The 21,957-nt window shown below is 56.4% G+C and overlaps 1 protein-coding gene across 1 annotated transcript in view; it reads left to right on the top strand.

Moving 5' to 3' along the window:
- Positions 1-576: 576 nt before the first annotated feature.
- The window catches only part of LOC116938039 (uncharacterized), a 34,842-nt gene continuing 13,461 nt past the window's right edge, over positions 577-21,957 (top strand). The window contains exons 1-2 of the mRNA XM_076058239.1: positions 577-2,224; positions 15,935-16,043. Coding sequence (XP_075914354.1) covers positions 886-2,224; positions 15,935-16,043 — 1,448 coding nt within the window. The 5' untranslated portion in view covers positions 577-885. The remainder of the gene's footprint in view (positions 2,225-15,934; positions 16,044-21,957) is intronic.

Raw genomic sequence — 21,957 nt, forward strand, 5'->3', positions numbered from 1 at the left:
CCGGGGCAGCGTCGTCGAAGCCCAGGCTGCTCCCGCACGTGTGTGATGTCATCGCTGGAAGATGGAGGCTGCCGCTGCTGTCGCCGCCGCCGCCGCCGCCCTTGCCGCGATTTCACCCGCAGCCGGACGGCGGAGGCCTAGAGCCTGCCCAGCGGCGAGGCGCGCCCGCCGCCACCGGCGGTTACGAGCGTCCCCGTGGTGCGGAGGGGAGCGGAGTTGCCCGGTTTCTCTGGGTCGGCGTCTACCTCCTCCTCCTCGTCCTCCTCCTCCTCCTCGTGTCTCTCCCTCGCTCTTCACCTCCGCTGCTCCTTCACCGGCTCGGGACTTCCTCGACTCCGAGGCCTCCGGCCCTCCCCGTCAGCCGCCTCGGCTGCGGAGTGACCTCCGGCGCCCGCCGCGTTCGCGGGCGCCGCGCGTCCGCGAGCGTCGCGCCCGGTCGCCGCTCCGCGCCCCCATTCCACCGCTCCCTCCGACGTCGCCGCCGTCCCAGCGGCAGCAGCGGCGGCGGCGGCGGCGGCGGCGGCGGCGGCCCTCCGCGGCTGCGCCTGCTCCGGCCCCGCGCCCGACCTTCGGCGGCCCGACGGAACGTCCGGCGCAAGAGCTTCACCGCCCGCGGACCGCGCACAGCCGACACCTCGGTCGTCGTCGTCGTTGTCGTCGTTGTCGTCGTTGTCGTCGTCCCCACCACCTCCTTCCATTTTTACCTCCTTTCCCGCGCCTCTTCCGGACGCCCGCGGGCCGGGGGTGGCCCCTTGCTCCCCGCCGCCCCGGCGGGGCGACCGGCGTCGGCAGGTCCGTTGGCGAGCTCCCTCGCCAGTTTCGAAGGAGGAGGCCGCCGCCGCCGCCGAATTTTCCAGGACCCCTGCCGGCCGTCGCGGCCACGTGATGGCGACGCTGCCGCGGAGAGGGAAGGGCGGCGGAGGCGGCGGAGGCGGCGGAGGCGGTGGCAAGGACCCCGCGTCGCCCTCGCCGGGCTCCCCGCGGGGTCCCGGCGAGGGCGCCGCCGTCACGCCGCTGCCGCCGCTTGACGGCAGCAGCCGCGCCGTCGGCAGCCGCCTGAGCCGCGTGACGGGCAGCGAGAGCACCTCCAGCCTGCGGGGCCTCCACGTCGCTCAGCAGCAGCAGAATCAGCAGAAGCAGCAGCAGCAGAATCAGCAGAAGCAGCAGCAGAAGCAGCAGCGCCCCACCTCCCACGGCGTGGACAAAGCGCCGGGCAAGGTCCAGGTGGCGCCGACGGCGTCGGTGGAAGCTGCCGCGGCCGCGTCGGCAGTGGCGGCCGCGGCCGCGGCCACGGCGTCATCGGAATGCGGACACGGAGAAGAGACGGCGGTTGACGATTTGGACGAAGGCGGCGGCGGCGGCGGCGGCTGCGGCTGCGGCTGCGGCTGCATGAGCAGCCTGGGCCGTTTGGCCTCCGCCGTCCTCGCCGGAACCCGGCGGACACCACCGCCGGGCCTCGGCGAAGACGAAGCCGTCGCGGGCGAGGCGTCGGCACCCCGCCGGCGGCCCCGCAGGGAGCGCCTCGCCGTGTCGGCGCTGCTCGCCGCGCTGCTGGTCACGGGGCTGGCGGCGGCGGCGCTGCGCTGGACGTCGCCGGGGTCGGGGAGCTCCGGGGCCTTCCGCCCGCCGCCGCCGCCGCCGCCGCCGCCGCCGGGCCTGGCCAAGGCCGGCGGCGGGGCGTCGTCCTCGCAGGGCGAGGGCCCGGCGTCGTCCCGCCCCGGCCCGGCCTCTGCGTCTCCCCCGCCGACCCCGCCCACCGGCGGCGACGTCGCGGCAACGCCGTCGTCCCCGCCCCCATCCCCACCGCCGCCCCCGCCGCGAAGGCCTCATTCTCCCCGCCCCCCGAACCTGCCGCCCACGGGGCCGGGGCCCCCGCCGGCCAAGGCTTCGGAGCGGGCGCAGCCGGGCGGCGCGGACGGCGCTGGGCCTCCGTGGCCGCCGTGGGGCCCCAGGGGCGGGGAGGGCAGCGGAGGTTGGCCCGTAGAGGATCGGTTAGCGGGAGGAGGGGCGGGAGGAGGGGCGGGGACGAGGACCGGGGGGGCGGCGGCGGCCACCGTAACCGACGACGAGGACGACGGGGACGCCGACGTGAACGCCGACGGCGGGGACGAAGGCGGGGAGGCGAGGGCGGGCGAGGGGAGGAGCGAGGAGGAGGAGGAGGAGGAGGGGCGGGCGAGGGGGCCGACCCTCACAGCCGCCCCTCGCGCGGAGGGAACGGGATTCCGTAAGTGACGGGACGAGGGCGCGCGGGGGGGGGTGGGAGTGTGTCCCCCCCCCCCCCACCCCCACCCCCCCCCCCCACGTGCACGCGCCCGTACGAGTCTGTGGGGGGGGGGGGTCTGCGTTCGCGTGGTGGTTTTGCGTCTCTCTGCGCTCGTCCGCCTGCGTGCGAGGAGCTGAATTGTGTGAGGCGACGAGTCTCACGAAGCCTTGAAGGACCCGGACAAAGCCCCATCGGTGAACTCTGCCGGGCAAGGTTTCGTTGGCTGGGTCGTGTAGCCGGCATGCCCAGACGCCATGTGCCTAAACATCTTTTGTCCGGCCGCATAGCGGGGGCTGCGTGGAGTGGTACAGGGGGACGCGTTGCCGAGCGGACTTGCCGACGACCGGTACCAGCGGTGTCAAGATCGGCCTCTGGTGGGGGAGGCTCGTGAAGGACGCTGCTGGTGCAGTCGGAGGCAGTCGCCCTCCAGCAACAGCGGTGGGCGGAGGAGCGGCGCTCACAGCAACGAGCGGAGCGCCGGGCGGCTAAAAACACAGCAGGTTGTCAAAGTAGGGGGCAGCGCCATCGGGCGTTCAAGACTTCGCGTGGCCTTAAAGTGCACTTGGCCTGGCACGAGCGCCATGGCGACGTAAACCGCCTCTTAGTGGCAAAGGGCGGTTCGCGTGTCCGTGCGCATGCGCTACGAACCAGGGACCTGGGTTTGATCCCTGCTCACGGCCAACGCCAGTGGCGATTATCTGAACCGGCCGTGGGCCTCCTCTCGGTCGACTCGGCCTCAAAATGAGTACCTGCTGCAGTGTGTAGTAAACATCGCCTCTCGGGAGAGGAGTGTGGCCGGGTATGGAGCTGTGACCACCCACCCCCTCAGGTGCCATTGCCCGGGGCCCTTCATCAGAGCTACCCGTTACCGGCGCTTACCCCAATGGTCCGTCAAGGTTATTAGGGTTGTAGGGAGTGACAGGGCAGACAATCTGCGCCCTGTGCTGCACTAAGAACCCGGGCAGAGACCCGGGGTTTGTTTTCCCCGCTGACGGCCAGCACCGCCAGTGGAACTTAATGTGAACTGGTCCTCGCCTGGATCAACCTCAACCTCAAATAGGTACCCGGTCCGATGTGGAAACATCGCCGTTTTGGAGACAAAGGCGGCTGGGCATGGGTGCTGGCCACCCAGTCCCCTCGTGTGCCATGCCGGCCTTCGTTGCTGCTGCTGCTGCTCACTAACAACGTTTGCCCCCCCCCCCAAACGGCCCCCTAAAGCTGCGTAGCTCTTTTTCAGAAGCGACCTGCCCACAAACATCACGTGGCAATTTGTCTGCGGTCAAGTATTCTGAAACACGCGTTGATCCTGAACGCGAGAGGGGGGAAAACCGGAGGACCCAGGGAAATTGGGATTCTTTGTGTTGTACGGGTATACGCATGCACCTGCCTTTGTCTCAGGCGTGCATCTGTGTGTGTCTATCTGTGTGTGTGTGGGGGGAGCGGTGGTGTAGCGGTTAGCGCTACGCTGCGCTACGAACCTGGCGACCCGGGTTCGATTCCCGCTCACGGCCAACACCACAGTGACGATTATCTGAACCGGTCCTGGGCCTCCCCTAGGTCGACTCAGCCTCAAATGAGTACCTGGTGCGGTGGATAAAAAAACATTGCCACCGGGGAGACAAAGGCGGTCGGGCGTGGTGCTGGCCACCCACCCCCCCCTCGTGCACCGCTACCGGCCTTCATAGGTGCTGCTCGCTAACAGCACTCGCCCCTACAGTCTGTTGCAGGCTACACGGGGGATCTTTGTCTTTATCTTTGTGTGTGCGCTCGCTCGCTCGCTCGCTAATGGCACTTGCTCCTAGAGTTTGCTTAGTGCATCACCGTTGCCGCAGCCCGCCACTGGTGAGCTCGGAGAGTCTTGCGGAGTCCGCAGTGTGAGCCTCACCGTGCGAGTTCTACGCTACCGACAGGATCCACCAGGTCTCTCGGTTTCAGCGCTGTTACAGCCTGCCGTGGGAGGCTACACACGGGATCTATGTGTGTGTGTGTGTGTGCGGGTGCCGTGCGTGTAAGGGTGGGAGCCGGAGTGCAAGGATAAGCGTGGGGAGGAGAGGGCGGTCTTTGTGTGCATGACATAGGATTCTAGATTTGATGCTTTCGTGACTGCAAGGATCCATACTATATTCTTAGCTCTTTCGGTAAAGTCACGTTGAAGGGAAACAATACAATAATAAAATATATATAAAACAATATTATTTTATTGTTTTATATATTTTTTTATTATTGTATTGTTTCCCTTCAACGTGACTTTACCGAAAGAGCTCAGAATATGAATTACTGCAGTCACGAAAGCTTCGAATCAAAATTTAGCATCCATACTCTTTGGTTCTATTCGGTAAAGTCACGTGGGTTAAAAAATAAAATAAAACAACAAAAATCGCGACGTTTCGGCCGCAAGGGTGGGAGCAGGAGTGCAAGGATAAGCGTGGGGGGGAGAGGGGGGTCTTTGTGTGCATGACATAGGATTCTAGATTTGAAGCTTTCGTGACTGCAAGGATCCATACTATATTCTTAGCTCTTTCGGTAAAGTCACGTTGAAGGGAAACAATACAATAATGAAATATATATAAAACAATATTATTTTATTGTTTTATATATATATTTTATTATTGTATTGTTTCCCTTCAACGTGGCTTTACCGAAAGAGCTCAGAATATGAATTACTGCAGTCACGAAAGCTTCGAAGCAAAATTTAGGATCCGTGCTCTTTGGTTCTATTCGGTAAAGTCACGTGGGTTAAAAAAATAAAATAAAACAACAAAAATCGCGACGTTTCGGCCGCAAGGGTGGGAGCAGGAGTGCAAGGATAAGCGTGGGGAGGAGAGGGGGGTCTTTGTGTGCATGACATAGGATTCTAGATTTGAAGCTTTCGTGACTGCAAGGATCCATACTATATTCTTAGCTCTTTCGGTAAAGTCACGTTGAAGGGAAACAATACAATAATGAAATATATATAAAACAATATTATTTTATTGTTTTATATATATATTTTATTATTGTATTGTTTCCCTTCAACGTGGCTTTACCGAAAGAGCTCAGAATATGAATTACTGCAGTCACGAAAGCTTCGAATCAAAATTTAGGATCCGTGCTCTTTGGTTCTATTCGGTAAAGTCACGTGGGTTAAAAAAATAAAATAAAACAACAAAAATCGCGACGTTTCGGCCGCAACGCAAGCGGCCTTCATCAGGCGAAGGGCCGAAACGTCGTGATTTTGTTTCATTCTCTTTATATAGATGCGCGCATGCCCTAGATCGACGTGCGTTCGCGTGGAGGCGAGTCCTTGTGGGGAGCGGTGGCAAAAGTCGGCTAGCGCTGCGCTACGAAGCCGGCGACCCAAGCTTCCTTCCCGCTCGTGGTCACGGTCGCCGGTGAGAGATTACCTGAACCGGTTCCCCGGGCCTCTCCGAGGTCAACTCGGCCCCGAATGAGTACCCCCAGCGCGCTGTGTAAACATCGCCGCTGGGGCTGGGCGGGGGGGGGGTGGGGGGGGGGGGGTTGGGGGATGCATACGCGGTCAGGGGTGTTGCTGGTGTGCCGATCGCCCCCGTGTGTCGTGCAAGCCTCCATCGATGCCGCTACTAGCCCCCTGACTGTCCGTATGGGTTCGCGTTTCTCTTTTGTGTGTGCGTCGCACCACGGGATGCCTATACGGATGTGCGCATTTCAGTTTGCGCTTCGATGGGTTATAGCGGGGGGTCAGGGGGCAGTCGTTTGCACCGCACTACGCTTCGAACCGGGCATTAAACCCCATTTTAATTCCCGCCAAACGGCAGCCAATGCCGGTGATGGAGCTTCTCCGAACCGAACCGGTACCCGGACCTCCCCCCCAACGAGGTCGACTCGGCCTCAGATTATTGACCGCGGCGCAGGGCGCATTGAACGTTTAATCTCTGGGTAGACGAAGGTGGCCGGGCACGGGGGTCCAGGCCGCCCACCTCCACGTTCGCCGCGCCCTTCGCCGGCGCCGTAGAAAGGAGGGAGCGTGGAGAGGAAACGGAGAGACGAGGATGTTGTGGGAAAGAGGGGGATTCAAGAGAGAGGGGGGGGGAGAGAGAGAGAGAGAGCGAAGAGCCGTGGAGAGCACGGTGAGATTTAAGAGAGAGCATCGGACAGGAGGGAGAGGCACGGGAATGCTGGAGGGAGATTCAAGAGAGAAGCATGGCTACTACCTTGCTACGCGATATAACCCTTCAACCTATGTTGTGGGTAATATTTGTCGCGAAAGCCTACGTGTTAAACTTGCTAACATGTAGCCTAAATGTGTGTACGTGTAGGGGTGTGTACAGAGGTGTGTGTAGGAGGTGTCTGGGTGTAGGTGTGTGTAGGGGTGTCTGTGTGTAGGGGTGTCTGGGTGTAGGTGTGTGTAGGGGTGTCTGGGTGTAGGTGTGTGTAGAGGTGTCTGTGTGTAGGGGTGTCTGGGTGTAGGTGTGTAGGGGTGTCTGGGTGTAGGTGTGTGTAGAGGTGTCTGGGTGTAGGTGTGTGTAGGGGTGTCTGGGTGTAGGTGTATGTTGGGGTGTCTGGGTGTAGGTGTGTAGGGGTGTCTGTGTGTAGGGGTGTCTGGGTGTAGGTGTGTGTAGAGGTGTCTGTGTGTAGGGGTGTCTGGGTGTAGGTGTGTGTAGAGGTGTCTGGGTGTAGGTGTGTGTAGGGGTGTCTGGGTGTAGGTGTGTGTTGGGGTGTCTGGGTGTAGGTGTGTAGGGGTGTCTGGGTGTAGGTGTGTAGGGGTGTCTGGGTGTAGGTGTGTGTAGAGGTGTCTGTGTATAGGGGTGTCTGGGTGTAGGTGTGTGTAGAGGTGTCTGGGTGTAGGTGTGTGTAGGGGTGTCTGGGTGTAGGTGTGTGTTGGGGTGTCTGGGTGTAGGTGTGTAGGGGTGTCTGGGTGTAGGTGTGTGTAGAGGTGTCTGTGTGTAGGGGTGTCTGGGTGTAGGTGTGTAGGGGTGTCTGGGTGTAGGTGTGTGTAGAGGTGTCTGGGTGTAGGTGTGTGTAGGGGTGTCTGGGTGTAGGTGTGTGTTGGGGTGTCTGGGTGTAGGTGTGTAGGGGTGTCTGGGTGTAGGTGTGTGTAGGGGTGTCTGGGTGTAGGTGTGTGTATTGGGGTGTCTGGGTGTAGGTGTGTGTAGGGGTGTCTGTGTGTAGGTGTGTGTAGGGGTGTCTGGGTGTAGGTGTGTGTAGGGGTGTCTGGGTGTAGGTGTGTGTAGGGGTGTCTGGGTGTAGGTGTGTGTAGGGGTGTCTGGGTGTAGGTGTGTGTATTGGGGTGTCTGGGTGTAGGTGTGTGTAGGGGTGTCTGGGTGTAGGTGTGTGTAGGGGTGTCTGGGTGTAGGTGTGTGTAGGAGTGTCTGGGTGTAGGTGTGTGTAGGGGTGTCTCGGTGTAGGTGTGTGTAGGGGTGTCTGGGTGTAGGTGTGTGTAGGGGTGTCTGGGTGTAGGTGTGTTTAGGGGTGTCTGGGTGTAGGTGTGTGTAGGGGTGTCTGGGTGTAGGTGTGTGTATTGGGGTGTCCGTGTGTAGGTGTGTGTAGGGGTGTCTGGGTGTAGGTGTGTGTAGGGGTGTCTGGGTGTAGGTGTGTGTAGGGGTGTCTGGGTGTAGGTGTGTGTAGGGGTGTCTGGGTGTAGGTGTGTGTAGGGGTGTCTGGGTGTAGGTGTGTGTAGGGGTGTCTGGGTGTAGGTGTGTGTAGGGGTGTCTGGGTGTAGGTGTGTGTAGGAGTGTCTGGGTGTAGGTGTGTGTAGGGGTGTCTGGGTGTAGGTGTGTGTAGGGGTGTCTGGGTGTAGGTGTGTGTAGGGGTGTCTGGGTGTAGGTGTGTGTAGGGGTGTCTGGGTGTAGGTGTGTGTAGGGGTGTGTCGGTGTATGTGTGTGTAGGCTTTGTTTGGGTGTAGGTGTGTGTAGTGGTGTCTGGGTGTAGGTGTGTGTAGGGGTGTCTGGGTGTAGGTGTGTGTATGGGTGTCTGGGTGTAGGTGTGTGTGGGGGTGTCTGGGTGTAGGTCTGTATAGGGGTGTCTAGGTGTGTATAGGGGTGTATAGGTCTGTATAGGGGTGTCTAGGTGTGTGTAGAGGTGTCTGTAATTGTGTGTCTGCTTGTGTGTTGTGTGCACACTTGCCCTAATGGGCTATGTAGGCTACACGGTGGACCTTTGCCTGTGGTGCTGACCACCCCCCACAACCCTTCCCCTACCCCTCGTGTGCCGTGTCAGCTTGCATTGGTACCATTGCATTGGTACCATTCATTGGTGCCATGCATTGGTACCATTCATTAGTGCCATTCATTGGTGCCATTCATTGGTGCCATTCATTGGTACGATTCATTTGACCATTGCATTGGTGCGATTCATTTGACCATTGCATTGGTACCATTGCATTGGTACCATTCATTGGTGCCATTCATTGGTGCCATTCATTGGTGCCATTCATTGGTACGATTCATTTGACCATTGCATTGGTGCCATTCATTGGTACCATTGCATTGGTACCATTGCATTGGTACCATTCATTGGTGCCATTCATTGGTGCCATTCATTGGTGCCATTCATTGGTGCCATTCATTGGTACGATTCATTTGACCATTGCATTGGTGCCATTCATTGGTACCATTGCATTGATACCATTCATTGGTGCCATTCATTGGTACGATTGTATTGCATTGGTACCATTCATTTGACCATTGCATTGGTACCATTCATTGGTACCATTGCATTGATACCTTCATTGGTGCCATTCATTGGTACGATTAATTTGACCATTGCATTGGTGCCATTCATTGGTACCATTGCATTGATACCATTCAGTGGTGCCATTCATTGCTACGATTGTATTGCATTGGTACCATTCATTTGACCATTGCATTGGTACCATTCATTGGTACCATTGCATTGATACCATTCATTGGTGCCATTCATTGGTACGATTGTATTGCATTGGTACCATTCATTTGACCATTGCATTGGTACCATTCATTGGTACCATTGCATTGATACCATTCATTGGTGCCATTCATTGGTACGAATGTATTGCATTGGTACCATTCATTTGACCATTGCATTGGTACCATTTATTGGTACCATTGCATTGGTGCCATTCATTGGTGCCATTCATTGATACCATTCATTGGTGCCATTCATTGGTACGATTGTATTGCATTGGGACCATTCATTGGTACCATTGCATTGATACCATTCATGGGTACCATTGCATTGATACCATTCATTGGGACCATTCAATGGTACCATTGCATTGGTACCATTCACGAATGGCGCAGCTTGGGGTGGGTAACATGGGGCATCTTTGTGTCGATGATTTTACACATGTATGTTTGCAGAGGTCTTTATGTGTGTGCATAGGTGTGTGTTTGAGTTTAGATTACTGTACGTGTGTATATTGAGTTGCGTGTTGTGTGTGTGTATGTATAAACATTTGTATAGATTTGCATGCATGAGAGATGTCGATGCATATAGAGGTTACGTAGATTTGTGTCTAAGTGTCGATGCAGAGGTGTTTAGATGTGTGTGTGTGTATATTAACGTGTGTATAGATGCGTGAGATATGTAGTTGTGTGTATATATAGAGGTGTGTGTGTATTGTAACGTGTGTGTAGATGTGTGAGATATGTAGTTGTGTGTGTGTATATATAGAGGTGTGTGTATAGTAACGTGTGTGTGTGTAGATGTGTGAGATATGTAGTTGTGTGTTTATATAAAGGTGTGTGTATAGTAACACGTGTGTGTGTGTATAGATGTGTGAGATATGTAGTTGTGTGTATATATAGAGGTGTGTGTATAGTAACGTGTGTGTGTGTAGATGTGTGAGATGTAGTGTATATATAGAGGTGTGTGTATAGTAACGTGTGTGTGTAGATGTGTGAGATGTGTAGTTGTGTGTGTGTGTGTATATATAGAGGTGTGTGTATAGTAAGGTGTGTGTGTAGATGTGTGAGATATGTAGTTGTGTGTATATAGAGGTGTGTGTGTATAGTGACACGTGTGTGTAGATGTGTGAGATATGTAGTTGTGTGTGTATATATAGAGGTGTGTGTGTGTGTAGTAACGTGTGTGTAGATGTGTGAGATATGTAGTTGTGTGTGTGTTTATATAGAGGTGTGTGTGTATAGTAACGTGTGTGTGTAGATGTGTGAGATATGTAGTTGTGTGTGTGTGTATATAGAGGTGTGTGTGTATAGTAACGTGTGTGTAGATGTGTGAGATATGTAGTTGTGTGTGTATATATAGAGGTGTGTGTGTAGTAACGTGTGTGTAGATGTGAGATATGTAGTTGTGTGTGTGTATATATAGGTGTGTGTGTATAGTAACACGTGTGTGTAGATGTGTGAGATATGTAGTTGTGTGTGTATATATAGAGGTGTGTGTGTATAGTAAAGTGTATGTAGATGTGTGAGATATGTGAGATATGTAGTTGTGTGTGTGTGTGTATATAGAGGTGTGTGTGTATAGTAACGTGTGTGTAGATGTGTGAGATATGTGAGATATGTAGTTGTGTGTGTGTGTGTATATATAGAGGTGTGTGTGTGTCTGTATGAGTGGGGAGTGGTGGCTTAGCGGCCGGCACGCTGCCCTACGATCCCGGTAACCCGAGTTCGATTCGCGCTCACGGCCAACGCCGGCGATAGCGATGATCTGAACCGGTCCTGGGCTTCCCCGAACTCGACTCGGCCTCAAATGAGCACCTGGTGCGGTGTGTCAACATCGACAAAAACATCGAGCGTGGCGCTGTCCACCCACACCCATACGGACCATGCCGAGGTGTGTGCATGTACGAGTGTGTGCACAGATGCAATGAGTCAGGCTGTGTACGTGTTTGGGGGGAGAGAGAGGCCCCGGTCTCTATTGAGCGGCGATGCTAATGGTGAATGCACATGGGCCTCCCAGGAGATCTGCACAGAGCCCACATTTATAAGGGGGAGGGAGGGAGGGAGAAGATGGAGAAGGGAGGGAGGGGGGAGAGTGGGAGGAGAGAAAGGAGAGAGAGAGAGAGAAGGGAGAGAGGGGGGTGGGAGATGGATGAGAAGGGGGGAGACGGAGGAGGGAGAGTGGGGAGGAGAGAGGGGGGGGGGGGAGATGGAGAATGGAGGAAAGGAGAGAGAAGGGACAGATATGGAAGAGAGGGACCGAGAGAAGGGAGAGTTGGAGGAGAATGAGAAGGGGGAGCAGCAGGTGGAGAGCGAGGAGGTGGAGAAGGGAGAGTGAGGGAGAGCAGAGAAGAGGCAGAGTGTTAGAGAGAGAAGGGAGAGTGGGAGGAGCTGTAGGAACGGAGGCGTTTGTCATTCTGGGGTCTTCGGCCGCGCAGGTCCCTTGGGAGTGGGTGGAGAGCTCGGGGAGAGAGGAGAGAGAGGAGATAGTGGGGAGAGAGGAGAGAGCCGGGAGAGAGGCGAGAGCTGGGGTAGGAGAGAGCGGGGTGAGAGGATAAAATGGAGAGAGGAGAGAGCGGGGAGAGGAAAGGGAGAGCGGGTGGATGTTGCGGAAGGGAGACATTCAAGGGAGGGAGAGGACTGAGAGCCATGGAGAGTACAGTGAGATTTGAGAGAGAGCAGCAGGGCTTTGAAGGGGGAGAGTGGAGGGATGCAGAGAGATGCCGGAGAGGGATTGAAGAGAGAGAGCGAGGGATGAAAACGGGAGAATTAAGAGAGAGAGAGAGGGAGGAGGCAGGGAGATTTAAGAGAGAGGGGATGAGCGGGGATTATAGAGAAAGCCATGGAGATTCGGGGAGATTTAAGAGAGAGGGACAGAGAGGAAAGGGGAAAGTGCCGGGGGGAGCTGTAAAGATTACGAGGGAGCACAGAGAGAGAGAGAGAGATGTCTCCCCTGATTTACACCGCCAATGCGTTTCGTGTCAGTGCTGCTGTGTGGAGCGCGAGGTGTGTGACATTTCCCGGCGTCGCTCTGGATCCCAGTCCCCTCCTTGGACGCCCACGTCAACCTCGTCCTCACGTCCTGCAACTTCCATCTTGGGTCCCTCCGCCATCTACGTCCGCCCGTCACCTCCAACATCGCAAAATGCCTCTTGCCCGCAGCGTCGTTGGGCCACGGCTAGACTATTGCAACCCGGCCCTCGTCCGGTCCGCTCTAAGCAAGCAAACAAAACAAAACAAAAATCTGCGACGCTTCCAAAATCACATTGACCGAGTTGTAATGACAATAGGGGTTTTATCCCCCTTTTTTCTGGCAACAACTGAAACCTTTTTTTGCAAGGATTCATGTTTACTGCATTAACCACAACACCTGCAGTCAAAATGCAAACAAAAACCACACTATGATAATATAATATGATGATGCATTGTCCTTGAAACTGATTGGTCCACACCAAGGGACGGCTTTCTTTTCTTTTTTTTTTCAGGACCAAAACCTCACGCCATAAAAACAGTTTCTTCCCATCTGCTGCTGGCCTGTTAAACAAGGCCAAGGGCTAACACTGTTTTTAACATTTGATCTACATAACGACACGTTGCTGATATTAACTATGTTTCCCTATTTGTATTTTTAAATTATATCTTAAAGCTATTTTATATTCGATATTTATTTAATTTTATATACTTCAGCCCCTTAGTGTTAGACTTTTAACCCTTATTATAGTAAGACTTGTTTAAAACTTATTTAAGATTTTAGATTCCTATATGTTGAATGTATGCACCATCCTGCCAAAGTAAATTCCGTGTCGGTGTGAACTTACATGGCGAATAAAACCCTTTCTGATTCTGATTCTGATAGCCTCGACCACCAATTGGTTGCTCGATCAGATGACGCCAAAAGGCGTCACACGACTCAAAGACAATGCCGCTATCAAAGTAATGAGGGCTCGGGGTGAGCATCTACATCATTAGACCTCTTTTGTCAGTACCAAAATGTAATAATAGGGTTTTTCTCCTTTTTTCTGGCAACAACTGAAACCTTTTTTTTTGCAAGGATTCATGTTTACTGCATTAACCATTCCGACCAGGATTTCCTTCAAGATCGCTTGCCTCTGCTACCGCGCCCTCTAAAACCCACAACTCCCAATCGGTGATGGGGCAGTTGTGGAGAGAGTGGAGAGTTTCCCATACCTGGGTAGTGTGCTTATGACTGGCTCCAGTTTAAAAGCAGAGGTCTCACTCCGAATCGGTCGAGCGGCATTATATTTTAATCGGTTGCGTAACGCTGTGTGGAAGCTACCTGGTCTGTCGCTCCGCACTAAGCTTCAGGTCTTCTCGGCCACGGTCATTCCCTCCCTTCTCTATGCTTGCGAAACGTGGACCCCCCCCCCCCTAATGGAACATCTTCGCCGGTTAGAAACATTTAGGTTGGTCTGCTTACGATCCATCTTGGGTTTAACCAGGCTGGATTGTGTGAGGAGCTCACAAATCCTTTAAAGATCTGGCCAAAGTTCCATCGGTGAGCTCCTCTGGCAGGCAAGAATGCGTTGGCTGGGTCATGTAGCCCGCATGCTAAGCCACCGCATGCCGAAACAGCTTTTGTTCGGCCGGATAGAGGGGACTAAATGGGCGCGGCATGGGCTAGAGAAGAGATGAAGTGATATGGTACAGGAGGATGTGGAGCTGAGTGGATTTGCCGATGACTGGTACCAGCAGTGTCAAAATCGGCCTCTATGGAGGAGGCTCGTGAAGGACGCTACTACTGGCCATTTTGAGGCAGTCACCCTCCAACAACAACGGAGGGCGGAGGAGCGACGCTCAGAACAACGAGCGGAGCGCCGGGTGGCTCAAGCACAGCAGGTTGGCACAGTAGGGGGCGACAGGTGGTGCATCAGTCACTCATCTCAGTCAGTGGACCCGAGGCACCTGGGTCTGCCCCGTGACCTCCTACCAGCGGGCGTTCGACACTTCACGTGGCCTCAACTCGCACGTAGCCCGGCACAAGCCTCGTGGTGACGTCACCGCCACGTAGTGGCGAATGGCGGTTGTTGTTGTTGTATACGAGCGATTGTGTGTGCATTGGCACAGTAGGGGGCACCGGTGGTGCCCGTGGCACCTGGGTCTGCCCCATGACCTGCCAGCGGGCCTTCGATGCTTCACGTGGCTTCAGCTTGTACAAGGGCCATGGTAATGCCAATGTCACTTATTGGCTAACGCCGGTTGTTGTTATGTGCGAGTGAGAATGTGAGTCTGTGTGAGTGAGAGTGTGGGGGAGCGGTGGTGTAGCGGTTAGCGCTACGCTGCGCTGCGCTACGAACCTGGCGACCCGGGTTCGATTTCCCTGCTCACGGCCAACACCGGTGGACGATTATCTGAACCGGCCCCGGGCCTCCCCTAGGTCGACTCAGCCTCAAATGAGTACCTGGTGCGGTGGATAAAAAAACATCGCCACTGGGGAGACAAAGGCGGTCGGGCGTGGTGCTGGCCACCCACCCCCCTCGTGCACCGCTACCGGCCTTCATAGGTGCTGCTCGCTAACAGCACTCGCCCCTACAGTCTGTTACAGGCTACACGGGGGATCTTTGTGTGGGACTTTAATGCCCGAGAGGGTAATGACATGGGGACCTGGGCTGGAGTGATTGGAAGGCATGAGTCGGATCAGCTCGGCAACAAATATAACGATAGGGGGCTGCTAGACTTCTGTGCGGCCTATGGGCTTTTAATCCTAGATTTGAAGCTTTCGTGACTGCAAGGATCCATACTCTTTGGTTGTATTCGGTAAAATCACGTAGGTAAAAAAATAAAACAACTAAATTTCACAACGTTTCGGCCACAACACAAGCGGCCTTCATCAGGTGAAGGGACCAGACTCTCTCGAGGACAGCGCTGGAGTGAACACAGCCAAGCTCAGACCACGACCTTTAATCACCAACGTTGTTCCGGCATTGGCACATCTACACAACATCATGGATGCACACTGGGGCCAAGCAAGAACATCTGCTAGACTATGAAGTGATGGACCCCAGTGGATTTTTGGGCACATGTCCTTGACACCAGGACCTACCCTGGAGCTCGTCTGCCCCATGGACCTTTGGCTTGGCATCTTTAAGATGTAGCTGCCATTCTTCCACTGTGGTGATGGGTGCCCATCTATTATTTATAATCCACAGTGGCCTGGTCTCGGCTAGCTGATGAAAGTTGCAAGTGAGAATTTCATCGCTACAGGGGAGACAAAGGCGATCGTGCGTGGTGCTGGCCACCCACCCCCTCGTGTGCTGTGCCGGCCTCTATAGGAACTGATGATCATTAACAGCACTTGCCCCAACAGCTTTTATGAGACTATACGGGGGACCTTTGTGTGAATCTTAGAACATGAACTGGCAGATGAGTAGCTGCCAAACAATTATTGAGTCTCTCTGTTGCTCTCTCCCCGTGTCTCCCCGTGTCTCTCTCCCTCCACCCCGTGTCTCTCTCCAACCACCCCGTGTCTCTCTCCCTCTCTCCCCGTGTATCTCTCTCCCCGTGTCTCTCTCTCCTCGTGTCTCTCTACCCCCGTGTCTCTCTCCAACCACCCCGTGTCTCTTTCCCTCTCCCCCCGTGTATCTCTCTCCCCGTGTCTCTCTACCCCCGTGTCTCTCTCTCCCCGTGTCTCTCACCGTGTCTCTCTCTCTCCCCGTGTCTCTCCCCCCGTGTCTCTCTCCCTCCACCCCGTGTCTCTCTCCCTCCACCCCGTGTCTCTCTCCCTCCACCCCGTGTCTCTCTCCCTCCACCCCGTGTCTCTCCCACACGTTGCCCCCTTCCCCGCCATCTCTCCCAACGTCTCTGTGTGCAGGCACGGGGCACCTCCACCCCTGCGAACCGAAACTCCAGCACGGGTTTTGCTTCAACGGAGGAACCTGCCAGAGGGTGCAAGGAGCTGAAGTCACGGGACTGTCGTGCATGTGAGAGAGACACACAGAGAGAGACACGGGGAGAGAGAAACACAGACAGGGAGACACGGGGAGAGAGAGAGACACACAGGGAGACACGGGGAGAGACACGGGGAGAGACACGGGGACAGAGAGAGACACACAGGGAGACACGGGGAGAGAGAGAGACACAGAGGGAGACACGGGGAGAGAGACATGGAGAGAGACACGGGGAGAGAGAGACACACACAGGGAGACACGGGGAGAGAGAGACACGGGGAGAGAGAGACACGGGACTGTCGTGCATGTGAGAGAGACACACACAGGGAGAGAGAAACACACAGAAAGAGACACGGGGAGAGACACGGGGAGAGACACGGGGAGAGAGACACGGGGAGAGAAACACACAGAGGGAGACACGGAGAGAGAGACACACAGGGAGAAACGGGGAGAGAAACACAGGGAGACACGGGGAGAGACACGGGGAGAGAGACACACGGAGACAGACACGGGGAGAGACACGGTGAGAGAGAGAGAGACACGGGACTGTCATGCATGTGAGAGAGACACACAGAGGGAGACACGGGGAGAGAGAGACACACACACAAAGGGAGACACGGGGAGAGAGAGAGACACACACAGGGAAACACGGGGAGAGAGAGACACGGGGAGAGACACGGGGAGAGAGAGACACGGGACTGTCGTGCATGTGAGAGAGACACACACAGGGAGACACGGGGAGAGAGACACGGAGAGAGAGAGACACGGGGAGAGACACGGGGAGAGAGAGACACCCAGAGGGAGAGAGAGACACAGGGAGAGAGAGACACGGGGAGAGAGAGAGACACACACAGGGAGACACGGGGAGAGAGACACGGAGAGAGACACGGGGAGAGAGAGACACGGGACTGTCGTGCATGTGAGAGAGACACACACAGGGAGACACGGGGAGAGAGAGAGACACACACAGGGAGACACGGGGAGAGAGAGACACACACAGGGAGACACGGGGAGAGAGAGAGACACACACAGGGAGACACGGGGAGAGACACGGGGAGAGAGAGAGAGACACACACAGGGAGACACGGGGAGAGAGACACGGAGAGAGAGACACGGGGAGAGACACACAGGGAGAGAGTAACACAGAAAGAGACACGGGGAGAGACACGGGGAGAGAGAGAGACACACACACAGGGAGACACGGGGAGAGAGAGAGACACACACAGGGAGACACGGGGAGAGAGAGACACAGGGAGAGAGAGACACGGGACTGTCGTGCATGTGAGAGAGACACACACAGGGAGACACGGGGAGAGAGAGACACGGAGAGAGACACGGAGAGAGACACGGGGAGAGAGAGACACGGGACTGTCGTGCGTGTGAGAGACACTCACAGGGAGACACGGGGAGAGAGAGAGACACACACAGGGAGACACGGGGAGAGAGACACGGAGAGAGACACGGAGAGAGACACGGGGAGAGACACGGAGAGAGAGACACGGGGCGAGAGAGAGACACGGGGAGAGACACGGGGAGAGAGACACAGGGAGACACGGGGAGAGACACGGGGAGAGAGAGAGACGGGGAGAGAGAGAGAAACACAGAGAGAGAGAGAGACACACAGAGGGAGAGATACACGGGGAGAGAGAGACACGGGACTGTCGTGCATGTGAGAGAGACACACACAGGGAGACACGGGGAGAGAGAGACACAGAGGGAGACACGGGGAGAGACACGGGGGAGAGAGAGAGACACGGGGAGAGACATGGGGAGAGAAATACACACAGGGAGAGAGAGACACGGAGAGAGAAACACACACAGGGAGACACGGGGGGAGAGACGGGGAGAGAGACACGGGGAGACAGAGACATGGGACTGTCGTGCATGTGAGAGAAACACACACAGGGAGACACGGGGAGAGAGAGACACGGGGAGAGAGAGAGACACACAGAGGGAGAGAGAGACACGGGGAGAGAGAGAGACACACAGAGGGAGAGAGAGACACACGGGGAGAGAGAGACACGGGGAGAGAGAGAGACGAGGGGAGAGAGAGACACGGGGAGAGAGAGAGAGACACGGAGAGAGAGAGACACGGGGAGAGAAACACACAGAGGGAGGGAGTGACACGGGGAGAGAGAGGGACGGAGAGAGACACACAGAGGGAGAGAGAGACACGGGACTATCATGCATGTGAGAGAGACACACAGAGGGAGAGAGAGACACGGGGAGAGACACGGGGAGAGAGACACGGGGAGAGAGAGAGAGAGACACTGGACTGTCGTGCATGTGAGAGAGACACAGAGGGAGAGAGAGACACGGGGAGAGAGACATGGGGAGAGAGAGAGACATGGGGAGAGAGACATGGGGAGAGAGAGAGACACGGGGAAGAGACACGGGGAGAGAGAGACACGGGGAGAGAGACACGGGGAGAGAGAGAGACACGGGGAGAGAGAGAGACACGGGGAGAGAGAGACACGGGGAGAGAAAGAGACACGGGGAGAGAGACACGGGGAGAGAGAGAGACACGGGGAGAGAGAGACACGGGGAGAGAGAGAGACACGGGGAGAGAGAGACACGGGGAGAGAGAGACACGGGGAGAGAGACACACGGAGACAGACACGGGGAGAGACACGGTGAGAGAGAGAGAGACACGGGACTGTCATGCATGTGAGAGAGACACACAGAGGGAGACACGGGGAGAGAGAGAGACACACACAGAGGGAGACACGGGGAGAGAGAGAGACACACACAGGGAAACACGGGGAGAGAGAGACACGGGGAGAGACACGGGGAGAGAGAGACACGGGACTGTCGTGCATGTGAGAGAGACACACACAGGGAGACACGGGGAGAGAGACACGGAGAGAGAGAGACACGGGGAGAGACACGGGGAGAGAGAGACACCCAGAGGGAGAGAGAGAGAGAGACAGGGAGAGAGAGAGACACACAGAGGGAGAGAGAGACACAGGGAGAGAGAGACACGGGGAGAGAGAGAGACACACACAGGGAGACACGGGGAGAGAGACACGGAGAGAGACACGGGGAGAGAGAGACACGGGACTGTCGTGCATGTGAGAGAGACACACACAGGGAGACACGGGGAGAGAGAGAGACACACACAGGGAGACACGGGGAGAGAGAGACACACACAGGGAGACACGGGGAGAGAGAGAGACACACACAGGGAGACACGGGGAGAGACACGGGGAGAGAGAGAGAGACACACACAGGGAGACACGGGGAGAGAGACACGGAGAGAGAGACACGGGGAGAGACACACAGGGAGAGAGTAACACAGAAAGAGACACGGGGAGAGACACGGGGAGAGAGAGAGACACACACACAGGGAGACACGGGGAGAGAGAGAGACACACACAGGGAGACACGGGGAGAGAGAGACACAGGGAGAGAGAGACACGGGACTGTCGTGCATGTGAGAGAGACACACACAGGGAGACACGGGGAGAGAGAGACACGGAGAGAGACACGGAGAGAGACACGGGGAGAGAGAGACACGGGACTGTCGTGCGTGTGAGAGACACTCACAGGGAGACACGGGGAGAGAGAGAGACACACACAGGGAGACACGGGGAGAGAGACACGGAGAGAGACACGGAGAGAGACACGGGGAGAGACACGGAGAGAGAGACACGGGGAGAGAGAGAGACACGGGGAGAGACACGGGGAGAGAGACACAGGGAGACACGGGGAGAGACACGGGGAGAGAGAGAGACGGGGAGAGAGAGAGAAACACAGAGAGAGAGAGACACACACAGAGGGAGAGATACACGGGGAGAGAGAGACACGGGACTGTCGTGCATGTGAGAGAGACACACACAGGGAGACACGGGGAGAGAGAGACACAGAGGGAGACACGGGGAGAGACACGGGGGAGAGAGAGAGACACGGGGAGAGACATGGGGAGAGAAATACACACAGGGAGAGAGAGACACGGAGAGAGAAACACACACAGGGAGACACGGGGGGAGAGACGGGGAGAGAGACACGGGGAGACAGAGACATGGGACTGTCGTGCATGTGAGAGAAACACACACAGGGAGACACGGGGAGAGAGAGACACGGGGAGAGAGAGAGACACACAGAGGGAGAGAGAGACACGGGGAGAGAGAGAGACACACAGAGGGAGAGAGAGACACACGGGGAGAGAGAGACACGGGGAGAGAGAGAGACGAGGGGAGAGAGAGACACGGGGAGAGAGAGAGAGACACGGAGAGAGAGAGACACGGGGAGAGAAACACACAGAGGGAGGGAGTGACACGGGGAGAGAGAGGGACGGAGAGAGACACACAGAGGGAGAGAGAGACACGGGACTATCATGCATGTGAGAGAGACACACAGAGGGAGAGAGAGACACGGGGAGAGACACGGGGAGAGAGACACGGGGAGAGAGAGAGAGAGAGAGAGACACTGGACTGTCGTGCATGTGAGAGAGACACAGAGGGAGAGAGAGACACGGGGAGAGACACGGGGTGAGAGACATGGGGAGAGAGAGAGACATGGGGAGAGAGACATGGGGAGAGAGAGAGACACGGGGAAGAGACACGGGGAGAGAGAGACACGGGGAGAGAGACACGGGGAGAGAGAGAGACACGGGGAGAGAGAGAGACACGGGGAGAGAGAGACACGGGGAGAGAAAGAGACACGGGAAGAGAGACACGGGGAGAGAGAGAGACACGGGGAGAGAGAGACACGGGGAGAGAGACACGGGGAGAGAAACACACAGAGGGAGACACGGAGAGAGAGACACACAGGGAGAAACGGGGAGAGAAACACAGGGAGACACGGGGAGAGACACGGGGAGAGAGACACACGGAGACAGACACGGGGAGAGACACGGTGAGAGAGAGAGAGACACGGGACTGTCATGCATGTGAGAGAGACACACAGAGGGAGACACGGGGAGAGAGAGAGACACACACAGAGGGAGACACGGGGAGAGAGAGAGACACACACAGGGAAACACGGGGAGAGAGAGACACGGGGAGAAACACGGGGAGAGAGAGACACGGGACTGTCGTGCATGTGAGAGAGACACACACAGGGAGACACGGGGAGAGAGACACGGAGAGAGAGAGACACGGGGAGAGACACGGGGAGAGAGAGACACCCAGAGGGAGAGAGAGAGAGAGACAGGGAGAGAGAGAGACACACAGAGGGAGAGAGAGACACAGGGAGAGAGAGACACGGGGAGAGAGAGAGACACACACAGGGAGACACGGGGAGAGAGACACGGAGAGAGACACGGGGAGAGAGAGACACGGGACTGTCGTGCATGTGAGAGAGACACACACAGGGAGACACGGGGAGAGAGAGAGACACACACAGGGAGACACGGGGAGAGAGAGACACACACAGGGAGACACGGGGAGAGAGAGAGACACACACAGGGAGACACGGGGAGAGACACGGGGAGAGAGAGAGAGACACACACAGGGAGACACGGGGAGAGAGACACGGAGAGAGAGACACGGGGAGAGACACACAGGGAGAGAGTAACACAGAAAGAGACACGGGGAGAGACACGGGGAGAGAGAGAGACACACACACAGGGAGACACGGGGAGAGAGAGAGACACACACAGGGAGACACGGGGAGAGAGAGACACAGGGAGAGAGAGACACGGGACTGTCGTGCATGTGAGAGAGACACACACAGGGAGACACGGGGAGAGAGAGACACGGAGAGAGACACGGGGAGAGAGAGACACGGGACTGTCGTGCGTGTGAGAGACACTCACAGGGAGACACGGGGAGAGAGAGACACGGAGAGAGACACGGAGAGAGACACGGGGAGAGAGAGACACGGGACTGTCGTGCGTGTGAGAGACACTCACAGGGAGACACGGGGAGAGAGAGAGACACACACAGGGAGACACGGGGAGAGAGACACGGAGAGAGACACGGAGAGAGACACGGGGAGAGACACG

The sequence above is a fragment of the Petromyzon marinus genome (genome assembly GCF_048934315.1).
Source record: "Petromyzon marinus isolate PM22_M1 ecotype Great Lakes invasive population chromosome 68 unlocalized genomic scaffold, UKy_Petmar_22M1.pri1.0 chr68_unloc.3, whole genome shotgun sequence".
Taxonomy (NCBI): Eukaryota; Metazoa; Chordata; class Hyperoartia; order Petromyzontiformes; family Petromyzontidae; genus Petromyzon; species Petromyzon marinus.